The 14,892-nt window shown below is 37.1% G+C and overlaps 2 protein-coding genes across 3 annotated transcripts; both read left to right on the top strand.

The window, feature by feature from the left end:
• The first annotated feature begins 3,173 nt into the window (after positions 1-3,173).
• LOC147551297 (disease resistance protein RGA2-like) lies at positions 3,174-6,954 on the top strand. 2 transcript variants are annotated; one of them, XM_086667032.1, is made up of 2 exons: positions 3,174-6,445; positions 6,562-6,954. In XM_086667032.1, exons 1-2 carry the CDS (start codon positions 3,283-3,285, stop codon positions 6,690-6,692), a joined length of 3,294 nt encoding a protein of 1,097 aa, XP_086523158.1. In that variant the 5' UTR covers positions 3,174-3,282; the 3' UTR covers positions 6,693-6,954. The 2 variants fall into 2 exon arrangements, with proteins under 2 accessions (XP_086523158.1, XP_086523159.1); XM_086667033.1 differs by lacking the exon at positions 6,562-6,954 and having other exon boundaries at positions 3,175-6,234; positions 6,320-6,528.
• LOC147551296 (uncharacterized) lies at positions 6,866-12,926 on the top strand. The gene is made up of 2 exons (XM_086667034.1): positions 6,866-6,954; positions 8,491-12,926. Exons 1-2 carry the CDS (start codon positions 6,945-6,947, stop codon positions 9,306-9,308), a joined length of 828 nt encoding a protein of 275 aa, XP_086523160.1. The 5' UTR covers positions 6,866-6,944; the 3' UTR covers positions 9,309-12,926.
• The last annotated feature ends 1,966 nt before the right edge of the window (positions 12,927-14,892 follow it).

The following is a 14,892-nucleotide window of genomic DNA, read 5'->3' as shown; positions in this document are numbered from 1 at the left end:
TGTTGCAAACACGTTTGCAGAAAAACGTAAAGGAAAAAAATACCGTTTTTTTCTGAGTTTTTTTTTGAAAAAAAGTACTGAAAGTGGATCTTGTTAGAAAGCTAATGAAAAATTATTTCTAAATATATAATTTTTATAGAAATCCGACATCTCAAACAAAAGTTATATCGATTTAAAGAAAAATAAAAGAATTTAATTACACAAAATGACAAAAATGGGTATTTTAGTATTTGCACACTTTTTGACCTGAATAATAATTTTCAAATGTTTTGTGTTTTTCTACTCATTTTCAATATTATTTTGACCTTTTTAGAAATTATCCTAAAATTATATGTACCCAGTTACTACATTTTGTTTTGCTTGCTTGAATTTTAGTTGGTATGCATTCTTTTCTAAAAAATTCTATCCATCCCTCCACTTTGGTCCCTCCCCGAACCCTCCGCTGATGTGGTGGCATATCACTGAAGTATATTTTCTCACCATTCTCTCTCCAATTGCTCCACACTCAAGTGATATGTCGCCACATCGGCGGAGGGTTGGCGGGGGGATCAAAATGGAGGGATGAATAAAATTTCTCTTATGTTATTAGAACTAAACCTACACGTAATAGGCTCAGAAGATATATGTGTATTGTTACCTGAAAATAAAGTGCTTAGCCCAAAATAACATCACAAGTGAGGGGGCATGTGAGTTTGCCCAAAATACGAATAGGGTGATATAGTAGCCAATAATAAAATGTCTAAGTCCTCTCCAACGAGTTAACCTTACCTAACTCAGCTTACTCTCTCTTAATGAAGCGATCAAGGCATAAGCCTGTCAACTATCATTAGGCATAATAGTGTTAGTATATGATATACATTTGTATTTACTTATTTGTCCAAGGGTATACTTGTATTTTGTGTACGTTTCTTATTCTATAAATATACATTCATGCCCTAGCTTTAGGGCATCTTGAGTCTCAAACATTCTACATGGTATCAAGAACCAAAACACCCTAAAGTTTTTTTTTTTCTGGGTTTCAGTGCCGCCTCTCCTTCTTCTTCCTTTTATTCTTTTCTTTTCTTTTTCTCTTGTCTCTAGCTCTTCATGGCTGAATCATCAGCACACCCTTCTTCCCCTACTGTTCTATCCTCTCAACCTATTCCTTCTCACTCCTCTCCCTCTTTCCCTGCTTTATCAAACATTGCAAATTTGGTTTCCATAAGATTGGATAACACAAACTATCTGTTATGGAGGAGTCAGCTCCTACCAATACTTCATTCTCAAGATCTCTTATCAAATATGTAGATGGCTCTCACCCACCCCCAGCCGAGTTTCTTCCTTCTTCTGACATCTCTTCTCCTCCTCTCCCTAACCCTGATTTTGTCTACTGGTATCGCATTGATCAAATGCTCTTGTCCTGGCTTAATGCTACACTCAGTGAACCAGTTCTTACTCATGTTCTAGGATTAACTACTTCTCGTGCTGTTTGGGAGTCTCTTGAGAGAAATTTCTCGTCCATTAACTCAGCTCGCTTAATGAATCTTAAGCTTCAATTACAAACCCAAAAGAAAGGCTCTCTCTCTGTTTCTGAATATCTTCTTCGTATCAAAGGTATTTCTGATTCTCTTGCTGCTATCGGACATGCTGTTGCTGATTCTGAACTTGTTTTGATAGTTCTTTCTGGACTTGGTTCTGATTATGAAAGTTTTGTAACCTCCATCACTACTCGACTGGTACCCCCCACTTACTCTGAACTTCATTCTCTTCTCCTCACTCATGAATTTCGCTTAGACCTTCTTCGTCAACAAATTTCTCAACAAATTTCTCAACCCACTGCTCTGTTGTCTCACCCCAACCAACCTGCTATTTCTCACCCAAACCAACCTGCTCGTCCTTATCATTCTTCTTCCAACAGGGGTCAAAGAGGAAGAAATTACAGGGGAGGAAGAGGGAACAGAGGATACAATTCAAATCGAGGAAATTATCAGAGAAATACCTCCTCTGTTCTTGGTCCTCCCCCTCAACAGCTCATTTGCCAATATTGTGGCAAACCAGGTCACTCAGCTCGTAATTGCTACAGTCTTCCTTCTCCTAATGATCTTGCTCAGTCATTCACTGCTATGGGTTTTGACTCCCCTGTTATTGACCCCCAATGGTATGTCGATTCTGGAGCTACCTCTCACATTGCCTCTGATATTACTTCAACTCCTTCTCGGTCTGAAATTTCTGCACCTGAACATGTAATGGTAGGCACTGGTCAAGTAACTCCAGTGGCTGGTGTGGGTAATGTCACTCTCCCTACTTCTTCTAATTTTCAACTTCGAAATGTTTTAATTGTTCCCTCTTTCAAAAAGAATTTAATCTCTGTGTCTCATCTTCTTCGAGATTTTAATTGCTTCGTTGTGTTTCATCGCCATGGCTTTTTTGTTCAGGACCTTCCAACAGGGAAGATGCTCCTCGTCGGCAAAATTGATAATGGTCTCTTTCGTCTATCTCCAACTAAAGCTGCCTCACCACCAATTTCATTGTTCACTTCATCTCTATCCTCTGCTGCTCCTGTTTCCTCTGACGTCTGGCATCGAAGATTAGCTCACCCTAATCTGCAAGTTTTAAATTCTGTCATTAGAAACAATGGTTTAAGTATTAAAAAGTCTGTAATGGATTCTAAGTGTTTAAGTTGTGTTTCTGGAAAACACCATCGTCTTCCTTTTTCTCATGTTCTTCATATTTCATCTGCTCCAAATGAACTTATACACTCTGACCTTTGGGGTCCATCGCCGGTGACTTCTCCGTCAGGTTATCGATATGTTTTACTTCTTATTGATGATTTTACGAGATTTACCTGGATTTATTTTCTGCATTCAAAATCAGAAGTTCTTTTTCATTTTAAAAATTTTAAAGCCTTTGTAGAAAAACTATTTGGTACTCCAATAAAAAATTTTCAATCTGATGGTGGGGGGAATTCGTTAATTCTCTTTTCTCTGAATTTCTCATTCACCATGGCATCCAACATCGTCGTTCTTGCCCTCACACCCCTCAGCAGAATGGGTTGGCAGAAAGAAAGATTAGGCACCTGGTGGAGACTGCTCTGTGTCTTCTTCATCAAGGTTCTGTCCCTTCGATGAAAGACCCCAGCAAGTCCTCTTATCTTGATTGTAGTCATTTTTCTACCTCATATTCTAATTTCCCTTTATCCACCAAAAGGAAAGGACTAGAAAGAGAGAGAGAGAGAGAGGGAGAGAGAGAATATCACTTTGTAAGTCCTGCTAAAGATCTATCTCCCTACCACCAGACAAAGAGATGGCTGCTTCAATGGTTGTTCAAGTTTTGGTCTCTCCTTTAGTTGAAACTGTTCTTGGTAATCTCGGTTCTCTTATCCAATCTGAATTTGCTCTGTTTTCTGGTTTTAAACAAGAGTTGGAGAAATTTTCCAGCATACTATCCACCATTAAAGATGTCATCGAAGACGCTGAGTTAAAACAACATAAAAACAAACAACTTCAGAATTGGTTGAGTAAACTCAAGGATGCAGCTTATGATGCCGAGGACATCTTGGATGAGTTAGCTACTGAAGCTTTAACCATTCAAACAATGGAGACCCAGACTTCTAACAATCTTCAGGTATTACATCTCTCATCTTGTATCAATTTCAAACAAGTTTATGCTCGTCGCGAAATTGCGAAAAGAATGAGAAAGGTTCAGAGAAAGTTTGATGAGATCGCCAGAGAGAGGTCGGATTTCCATTTGGAAATGGGAAATAGAGTTGAATCGAGGTCGACTCAGCACCTAGAAACTAGCTCCGTTATAGCCGTGAAAGAAGTTTATGGAAGGGAAGATGATAAAGATTACATGGTGAACCTATTGATACAAAATACAGGGGTTGAGGAGGAGGATGGAAACCATAGTCGAGGAGGAGACGCTTCCGTATGTGTCATACATGGAATGGGTGGTCTTGGGAAGACTACTCTTGCTAAAATGGTGTACAATGATATCAGAGTTGTCAATCATTTTCAGGCTAGATGTTGGGTTTGTGTCTCTGACAACTTCGACCCGAAATTCCTTCTCAGAGCTACTGTAGAATCGTTAGAAGGGGCTGCAAATGATCTCGAAAACTTAGAATCTTTGCAACGTCGCCTTCACGAGAAACTTAATGGGCAGAGATTCTTAGTGGTGTTAGATGATGTATGGAATGATGATATGAACAAATGGGATGTGTTGAAATCCTCATTCAGATGTGGAAGCAAAGGTAGTTCAATTATTGTGACCACCAGACTTGAAAAAGTGGCATCGATAATGTCTACGCTTCCAGTGTGTCGCCCAAAAGGTTTATCCCATGAGGATTGTTTTTCATTGTTCAAGCATCGTGCCTTCGACATGGGAAAGAACGAAATAGAAATTTATCCGAAATTGGAAGCTATTGGCATGGAGATTGCGCTTAAGTGTGGAGGTATACCCTTGGCCGCGAAAACATTAGGAGGACTGCTTCGCTTTAAAAGAGAAGAGAAAGAGTGGTTGTTTGTCAGAGACAATGAAATTTGGGAACTTCAATTAGAAAATGAAGACAATATCTTAGCAATTTTGAGGTTGAGCTACAATCATTTACCCTCACATATGAGGTCGTGTTTTGCTTATTGCTCCGTCTTTCCAAAAGATTACGAATTCGTCAGAGAAGAATTGATTTATTTATGGATGGCAAACGGTTTTGTTCCATTCAAAGGTAGTCACTTAGAGTTGGAAGATGTAGGAATTGAGATTTTTAACGATTTATTGTGGAGGTCCTTCTTTCAAGACACCTATAACGATGAATTTGGCAATTTGATATCATTTAAAATGCATGACTTAATGCATGATCTTGCATGTTCTATAATGAGGGAAGAATGCTTTAAGGTTGGGTATGATAAAACAAGAAATAATACTGGTAATAGAAGATTAAGGCATGTGTCTTTTTTTTCGTCGTTCTCAAGTTCACCGCGGAGCAATCTTGTGCCTTTCGTGGAAAGATCAAAACCAAATTTGCGCACTCTTATATATAAAGACTCTGGCGATGGAACTCATCTTCAACTAAACTTCAAAAATCTTAGAAATTTGCGGACATTAAATTTAAGCAACGTAAATGCAAAGCTTGACCAAATAAGCAATTTGAAGCACTTGAGGTACCTCGATCTCTCCTACACTGATATAACTTCATTACCCAATAAATCATTTTGTCAACTAAGAAATCTGCAGACGTTGAGCCTAAAGATCTGTGCAAACCTCCAAATGTTACCTAAAGACCTGTCTAAACTGAGAAGCCTCAGGCACCTATTCATGAATAGTTGTCGTGCATTAACCCGAATGCCATGCAGTATGGGAAAATTGATTAATCTCCAAACATTGGACCTATCTTACTGTAAAAAGCTCCAAATGTTACCTAACGACCTATCGAAACTGAGAAGCCTTAGACACCTATGCATTAGTGGTTGTGATGCATTAACCCGAATGCCAGACGGTATGGGAGAATTGGTTAATCTCCAAACATTAAGCTTCTTCATTGTAGGTGCAGAGAGTGGTTCTACTATTGAGCAATTACAAGGACTGAACAACCTGAAAGGAAAATTAACGATAAAAGCAATGAACAATGTGAGAAACGTAGTTGACGTTACAAAAGCCAACTTAATCGGGAAGCACAATTTGCGTGTCGTAAATTTAGAGTGGTCACCGCCAATTAGTCTCGAGCAAGGAAATAGTTACAGCACCAGCGAACAACAAGAAGAGGTGCTGGAAATTGTTGCGGAAAGCCTCAAACATCTACCTAATTTGAGTGACCTTTCTATAAATGGGTATGGAGGTGCAATGTTTCCAAGTGGTCTATCATGCATCTCTAATTTGGTCAATATCGAACTTTTTGATTGTCAAAGGGTGGAACATCTACCGGCGCTTGGGCTACTACCGGTACTTAAAATTCTTCAATTACGTAAAATGGATTCCGTGAGATACATCGGAGATGAGTTTTATCATGGAAATCATGGTGGTCTATCAGGTTTCGTCTTCTTTCCTTCACTTGAACGTGTAGAAATATCTAAGATGCCTAATTTGGAGGAATGGTCATCACTGTCATCAGAAGTGGAAAACGGAATAAGAGAAGATAGACAAACTTCATTCCCCCACCTTACAACCTTAATCATCTCTGAGTGTATCAAGTTCAGAAAATTTCCCCAGTTGCAGCTATCTTTAAGAGTTTTAAAGTTGAGGAATTGCGTAGAATCATTCTTGGTAAGCTGTCTAGAAAGTTGCCCCCTTCAACTTTCTAAACTTCTGATTGTTCAAGTTTACGATTTAATATCCTTTGGGGTAACAGGGACGACAATGATGATGACACTGCAAAATCTTACAAGTCTTGAGATAAGTTTTTGTTATAAGCTAAAGAATCTCACTAAGGAGCTTTATAATAATCTCACTTCACTAACTGGATTGACCATCGAATGTAAGTGATCATTTATTTTCTTTGTCTCGTTTTAGATTTCCAGTTTTCGTTGCATGAAATCAAAGAAATCTGATAACTAAGAAGATCACTTGTTATGTTTTATTAATTTTTTGCAGATTGTCCGGAATTTGAGTTCACAACGGATGAGTTTTACATGTTGGAAGAAATTCCAATATATGTGGGCTCACATATGTATAGACATGTGTATGGCTATCTCAGTAAATTGTCAAGTCGTAAAGTGGTCTAATATGGATTGACTTGAATAGTAGGTATCAAAGTGTCATGGAATAAACGTGTAGAGACCATTAAGTGATTTCTAATTTGATGAGGGGCCAAATTAGAAATAAAAGTCTATAAATAGGGGTTATGGTCCCCATTTGGGCTTCTTCCCTAATCTCAACATTTTTTGGTTAAGTGTGAAATCCCTTCATCACAAGAGAGATTCTAAGGAGAAGAAGAACCAAGTGGAAGATCAACCCTACCCAACCATCTTTTAGCTATGGATCAAGGTACGCTTCCGTGATTAAGTTTAATCTCTTTGAATCTTGTGGAGAGCATGTCTAGTTTAGATTATACATGTCATATTGTATGGTATTTGTATTTGGTTATATGCATGTATAATAAGGTTAAATATATTTACTAACAATTGGTATCTAGAGCCACTCCATTTTTAAGGTTCATTGAGAAATTTAGGAGTCTATGGTATTTGATTTATCTTTTGAATATATATCAAGGTTTTCTTATGTCTAAAACTTGGGGTTATCATGATCTTCCATGAAAATTAAGTTCAGATAATTTGTAGATAGGTTATTTTGACATATAAATAATTATATCATGTGATTTGATTTCATTTCAATGTTTAAGAATCAAAGTTTTGATATAAGATTGAGCCATATTAATCTTTTACATTTGAATTGAAATTAGTGTTATTGATTTAGTTTACACACATGATTAGTAAAAATTTGATATTGGATAAACATCTTATTTATCAAAAATTTGGGTAAAGTTTTTTTTTTTGGGTGATGTTCCTGTTTTTTTTTAATTTTATTTTAATAATAAATTATTAAAAAAAAAAAAAAAAAAAAAACAGGGTGGTTTAATTCCCCACTTTAAAGTGGGGAATTAAACGGCACCCCCACTTTAAAGTGGGGTAACGCCCCCACTTTAAAGTGGGAGGAGTTACTGCCCCACTTTAAAGTGGGGCGTTACCCACATTAAAGTGGGGTACCCACGTTCCACTTTAATGTGGAACGTAGGAAGACCGGACTGACTGGTCCATCTGACTGGGTTGAGTCAGTCAGATCTGTCTCGGATCTGACTCGACCGAGTCAGGCAGGTCTGACTCAGATCTGACTCGGTCGAGTCAGACAGGTCTGACTCAGATCTGACTCGGTCGAGTCAGACAGACTTGACTCGGCCGAGTCAGACAGACTTGACTCAGATCTGACTCGGGCCGAGTCAGACAGATCTGAGTCAGGTGTCATGTTAGTGTGTTAGACCGGTCTGAGTCAGACCGATCTGACTGGGTCAATTACAGACCAAATTAAAGGTTCTTTTTGAACATTTATTTTGTAAAGTTTAAACAACTAATAACTGATACATCCCTCAAACAATATCCGACATTCGATAGAACTAATTGAAGTAAAATGTCGCCAAAGTGACCTCTTTTATGTAGACTAGTTCAATGACAATGTTGGAGTAGGTTGTGTGTATGTAAATTCATGCGGATATTAAGTCGACCCAAAGGTAGTTTAATATTTGGCCGAACTACATATACACCTGCGGTGATAAATGTGAGATGATTGTAAGGTGTCCATGTGAATAATGAGTCGGTCCAAAGATAGACTTATTGTTTGACAGGATTTATCGTCTATGTTTGATTACTGCAACAGAGATACCACTTACAAATTAGTATTACTGTCCAAAGACTTGATGCTAATGTTGTGCTCGGTATTCTGCTATGTATCTAGTTATTGTTTAAATTTTAAATCTCACTTTAGTTATGATGTGAACATGTAAATTTATTATGTCAATTCTCTGTGTAGTTGCTGCAAATATACCAATGAATGCTAACAACCTTCCCATTCTCAATGGGAACAACTTTAAGGACTGGAAAGAGAGCGTTCTGATCGTTCTGGGCTGCATGGATCTGGATCTTGCACTTAGGGTGGAGCAACCTGCCCCTCTTACGGATGATAGTTCTCCTGATGAAAGGAGACACTATGAGAGGTGGGATCGCTCCAATCGCATGAGTCTCATGATCATTAAGCGCGGCATTCCAGAAGCTTTTCGAGGCGCAATCTCTGTTGAGGTAACTAAGGCCATTGATTTCCTTGCCGAAATCGAAAAAAGGTATGAAAAGAACGATAAGGCAGAAACAGGAACGCTTTTGGCGAACCTGACTTCTATGAGGTATAAAGGCAAGGGAAACATAAGGGAGTACATCATGAAGATGTCTCATATAGCTTCCAAACTTAAGGCACTGAAGCTCGAGCTGTCTGAGGACTTACTCGTGCATTTGGTAATGAATTCTCTTCCTGCACAATTTGGTCAATTTAAGGTCAGTTACAACTGTCAGAAGGAGAAGTGGACTCTTAATGAGCTCATTTCAAATTGTGTGCAAGAAGAGGAAAGAGTGAAGCATGAGAACTATGAAAGTGCTCATTTGGCCAGTACCTCAAAAGGGAAGGGCAAGAAAAGGAATAAGGATAATGAAGCTGCTAAGGGTCCAGAGCAAAAGAAGCCTAAGGAACAAAACAGTTGTTTCTTTTGCGGAAAACCTGGGCATATGAAGAAAGAATGTACCGAGTATGCCACTTGGCGTGCCAAGAAGGGGTTGTCTGAGCTACCGAAAGCCAATTGATGGTGAAAGATACATCTATGTGGGAGACAGGCAGGCGGTAGAGGTCAAGGCAACGGGTCATTTCAGGATATTATTAGGAACTGGTTTTTATTTGGATTTGAAAGACACTTTTATTGTACCGTCATTCAGACGAAATTTGGTTTCAGTTTCTGTTTTGGACAAATTTGGTTATCATTGTTCATTTGGAAACAATCAGTTTAGTCTTTCTTTAAATTCAAATAAGTGTGGTACTGGTTCCCTAAGTGCTTATGATAAGCTATACATCCTTAAAGACATCAGCTTAAATCCTTAATAGAGTACCATCTAAAGCAGTTGCTAAAGCCAAGTCTAAAGTATCTACATATTTGGGGATGTCCATCTGAGGGAAGGCTTTATAGGCCGAACGAAAAGAATTTGAACTCCAAAACAATAAGCAACTACTTTATTGGATACTCGGAGCGATCTAGGGGCAACAAATTTTATGATCCCACAAGAAAGTCTATTTTTGAGACGGGAACCGCAGTATTTTTTGAGGATGTTGAGTTTGGGGGAGAAATAAGGTCAGAGACATTGTCGTTGAGGAGGAATCGATTGTGATCCCTAGTACTACTTCTGACAATGTACCAATCTTCATGCGTACAATTGTCGAAGAAGGAGATTTGGAACCCTTAGAAGACAATGTTGAACAACTCCCCACTCCAGTTCAGGAAGTTGTTCCTGGAGGACAAACTCAACAACCTCAAGAGGAAGTGCCATTAAGGAGATCCAACAGAGAGAGGAGAAGTGCTATTTCGGATGATTACGTAGTATATCTCCTAGAACATGAGGACACTGGTGGATTGACAGAAGATGATCCAATCATCTTTCGTCAAGCCATGCAGGATTCTAACTCTGAAAAATGGATCAACGCCATGAATGAAGAATACAAATCAATGCAAGACAATCAAGTTTGGGATCTTGTCCCATTACCTGAAGGTAAGAAACCCATTGGTTGCAAATGGATTTTTAAAACTAAAAGGGATTCGAAAGGTAATGTGGCTCGTCTTGTGGCTAAAGGCTTCACTCAAAAGGAAGGCGTAGATTATAAAGAGACTTTCTCTCCAGTTTCTTTGAAAGACTCTTTTAGGATAATTATGGCACTTGCAACACATTTTGATCTTGAGCTACATCAAATGGGTGCCAAAACGGCGTTTCTCAATGGAGACATTGATGAAACAATATATATGGTTTGCAAATTAAAGAAATCCATCTATGGGCTCAAGCTGGCTTCCCGTCAGTGGTACTACAAATTTCATCAAGTCGTAGTCTCATTTGGTTTTGAGACAAATATTGTTGAGGATTGTGTGTATCACAAGTTCAGTGGGAGTAACTTGGTATTCTTGGTTTTATATGTCGAAACCAGGAGACCCCCCAGTCGCTAAAGGAGACAAATTTAGTCTAAACTAATGCCCTCAAACCAATCTGGAAATTAAAGAAATGCAACAGATTCCTTATGCTTCAGCAGTTGGGAGTCTGATGTATGCTCAAGTTTGTACACATTCAGATATAGCATTCATTGTCGTTATGTTAGGCAAATATGTAAGTAATCCTGGAATGGATCACTGGAAAGCAGTCAAAAGGGTTTTCAGATACTAACAGAGAAATAAAGATTATATGCTCACATACAAGAAGTCGGATCCTCTGGGAGATCATAAAGCATTTGATTCCGACTATAGTGGATGCAAATAATTACAAAATCAGTATAAGGCTACATTCATCTATTTACTGAAAGAGCTATGTTAGGAAGAGTGTTAATTAAACACTCATAGCTTCTTTTGGATCATGTAATAGAACTTGTAGCAGTTTTAAGACATCCAATTTTGGATTAGGATTGCAGTATTTTGTCACTAAAAATGTCATTCTAAGGGTATTAAAATACCATTAAAGTCATATTGTGACAATTATTTTGCATCTGATTCATATTAACAACAATGAGAACTAAAATTTAAAGTTCTCGGTTGTGAATAAAAGAACATAGAGTGGGTTTCTTATAGAGCATATTAAGACAAACTCCATTATTGCGGATCCGCTAACTGAGGGATTAACACCGAAGGTTGTTTAATGAGAACATTGTTCTCATTGGTGTTATATCACTATATGGTAATAAGGTTTAGTGGGAGTTTGTACACATATGGTTTGGTGTTATTTAGACATTGCTCTATGTTTTGGATATTTTCTGCAGAAATAAGGTATTCAGTTATTTTACACTCTGTGATATTATGTTAAGGTCGATCTCAATAAAGTTTCGGTAGGACCAGTTGGAAATAGACATGGTAAGATCACATTGCATGTAATTTCCATGCTACGCGTCCATGATTGATCTATGTCATTTGGTTATGTTGGTATGTGTGACTACTGATGGATTTAGTGACGATTGAATGTTACGAAAGTCCCTTTAATCCCTTACTAGCACAACTGATGGACCAGATTGTTTGGGATACCTAATATTTGATAGCACATTTTGAGCTCATAAGGATGTACACATTTCTAGATAGCATATGTGGCCCAAGTGGGAGATTGTTGGAAGAAATTCCAATATATGTGGGCTCACATATGTATAGACATGTGTATGGCTATCTCAGTAAATTGTCAAGTCGTAAAGTGGTCTAATATGGATTGACTTGAATAGTAGGTATGTCATGGAATAAACGTGTAGAGACCATTAAGTGATTTCTAATTTGATGAGGGGCCAAATTAGAAATAAAAGTCTATAAATAGGGGTTATGGTCCCCATTTGGGCTTCTTCCCTAATCTCAACATTTTTTGGTTAAGTGTGAAATCCCTTCATCACAAAAGAGATTCTAAGGAGAAGAAGAACCAAGTGGAAGATCAACCCTACCCAACCATCTTTTAGCTATGGATCAAGGTACGCTTCCGTGATTAAGTTTAATCTCTTTGAATCTTGTGGAGAGCATGTCTAGTTTAGATTATACATGTCATATTGTATGGTATTTGTATTTGGTTATATGCATGTATAATAAGGTTAAATATATTTACTAACATTACAACCTCCCTGTTCTTCGTTATCTGGATCTTATTTACCTACCTAAGGTGACATCTTTGCCGGGGTGGATAGCCAACCTCACAACACTTGATACCTTAACTATTGAAGATTGCCATAATCTGAAATATTTACCCTCCGAACCACTCACATCTCTCAATTATCTATGGATCAAAAATTGTCATCCAGATCTACACAGACGATGTGACGGGGACAAGGGAACCGATTGGTACAAGATTGCCCACATTCCAAACTTGACACTTAAGTTAAAAAGAGAGGTTGCATAATTCATTCATTGTTTCGGAGTTACATATGGAGTTAGTTACTCACACATTGAAGATTGAAAAAATCTCTGATATTTGCCATCTCAACCACTCACATATCTCAATAATATATGGATTCAAGGTATGTGAATTGATAATATTGTCCTGGTGAAGACATTTGTGATAGAGTTGAACTTGGATTTGTTTTAGTTGGTATAATTTGAAATTAGAGTCCTGTTGTAATAAGTGAAAGAAGTTCTGTCGATCTTTACTCTGTTCTTAGTGCCCGTGCTGGTTGCGAGAGTGAATAAGATTTTTTTTCTTATTTTTTGGTGATGGTGATCTGGTCATAATCAAGAAACTATAGGTCAAATATGATTTCATGTGGCTGTGATAAAAAAAAAAAAGATAGTGTGTTATGTGTACTTCAGTGACAGGGCCGGCCCTAGTCGTTAGGAAGCCCAAAGTGGTGAACAACAAAATCGGTCCTAGTCGTTAGGAAGCCCAAAGTGGTGAACAAAATTGGAGTTTCGTTCTAGAAAAAAAAAATCACATGGTAAAATTATGTTGCAAAATTTATAAAGAGAGCAGCATTAATTTAATTGAGCTAAAACAGAAAACATACTAATTTTCATTTAAATTTTGGAATTGGAAAACTCTCTTCGATTTAGATATGTTTCCTTGATTTCTTGCTCCAACTTAGTTAGAGATTTGTGAAAGAAATAAAATTAATAGAATGTAACACTTTCTTGACATGTATTCAAAGGAATGTTTATATGTTAAGAACTGTTGTAAGAGTCAACAGTTGGTAGCCCAAGTGGTTCCAAGGTGTTGACTTAAACTCCAGACCTCCCTGGAGGTCCCAGGTTTGAATCCATCACTAGTATCAATTTATTTTAATAAATTATTTTAAACATGATTTGCTTGATATAAAAAAAAAAATCGTAAAATCAAATATCCGATGTATCTATACTAGTTGAATCCATACCAAATATAGCATCATCCTTCATTTTGAACAAAAACAGAACTAGTGAATTCCACGTCATTATGTCATCTTTAAAGTCATCCTCTGAGTCACTCTAGCACCTCCTTATTAGAAATGTGTAGTGTCTATTGGAAAAATAGAAAATGGAGAGGCAGGGATAGAGACTTCAATACTCTTGTGTTCTGTTTTTCCTTTTATTAAAATTAAAGACATAATTGAACATGGGTCTACTAGAACTAGTAACAAGCCCTAAACATTCTCTGTAAACCGTCTCCTCCCTCACTCGAAAAAAATAAATATATAACCGCCTCTCTCGCTCTTAGTACTCAGATCTACGTCTCTTTCCTCCGGCGAAAAGTCCTCCGTTCGCCAGGACCCTTTTATGTTTCATTTTGTAGTTTGTTCTCCTTCTGAGCAGGGCCAACCCTGTGATTTTGGTGGTCCGAAACGAAATTTGAAATTGGGGCCCTCTCTATTAAACACAAATTCAAATTTTCTCTTAAACTCTCCAGAACCTAAGGCCGTCCCGACTATGGAAATATGTTTAAAAATTTAACATCTTTCCCATTATCCCAACTTCATTCGAAGATGTATATATAAGATTATTCCAATATATTAATCAATAGTTTGACACAGGTTCACATTCTCCAATGCGAAAATAGGATAAGAGATACTTGGTCCGTTTCTTATTTTATTTTATTTTCCCCCCACTTTGGTTAAGAATAAAAAAAAATTAAGAATCGTTTAATGATTTGAAGTAAAGAAGTAATTTTAGTTCCCAGACTACCTTGATTATATGATACCAAGACTTATATATATCTAACGTATTTGAAAGTTATGCGCCCAACAAATACTTTTTTTAAGGGTGTCCAATATATTCTTAATAATGTGTTTGTCTAATTTAAAAGACAAATACATTATGTATAATACATAGTTTTACGTTTTATACGGTCAAAAAAAAATATTAAGTTGTTTTATGCTATCAGCCACCATATTCTAAACCTCCTGTTATGAGAAGAGTTCGAGTTGTTATAAATGAGTTTTAGCATTTAGAATAGTTAAACATACCATAGTTCATCAAAAATTCTAATAAGGAATAACTTGAACATAACAAAAATAAATAAATAATAGAAACCACCCAAAAAGATGAAATTTAAAATGATTTTGTTTTAACTACAAACGAAAATCAATCAGGAATAACTTGAATGTAACAAAAACAACCCAATAAAGTAAAAATAAAAGTTACATATATGCTAAATGATAAAAAAAATTATGTATCCACTTTAAAATATAATATTAACTTATATTATAAATTTG

This window comes from Eschscholzia californica, unplaced genomic scaffold, assembly GCF_041429995.1.
Source record: "Eschscholzia californica isolate CP2 unplaced genomic scaffold, dmEscCali1.0.p SCAF_3, whole genome shotgun sequence".
Lineage (NCBI taxonomy): Eukaryota > Viridiplantae > Streptophyta > Magnoliopsida > Ranunculales > Papaveraceae > Eschscholzia > Eschscholzia californica.
Note: the sequence above shows the minus strand (reverse complement) of the source record. Positions and strands in the feature narration are given on the sequence as shown.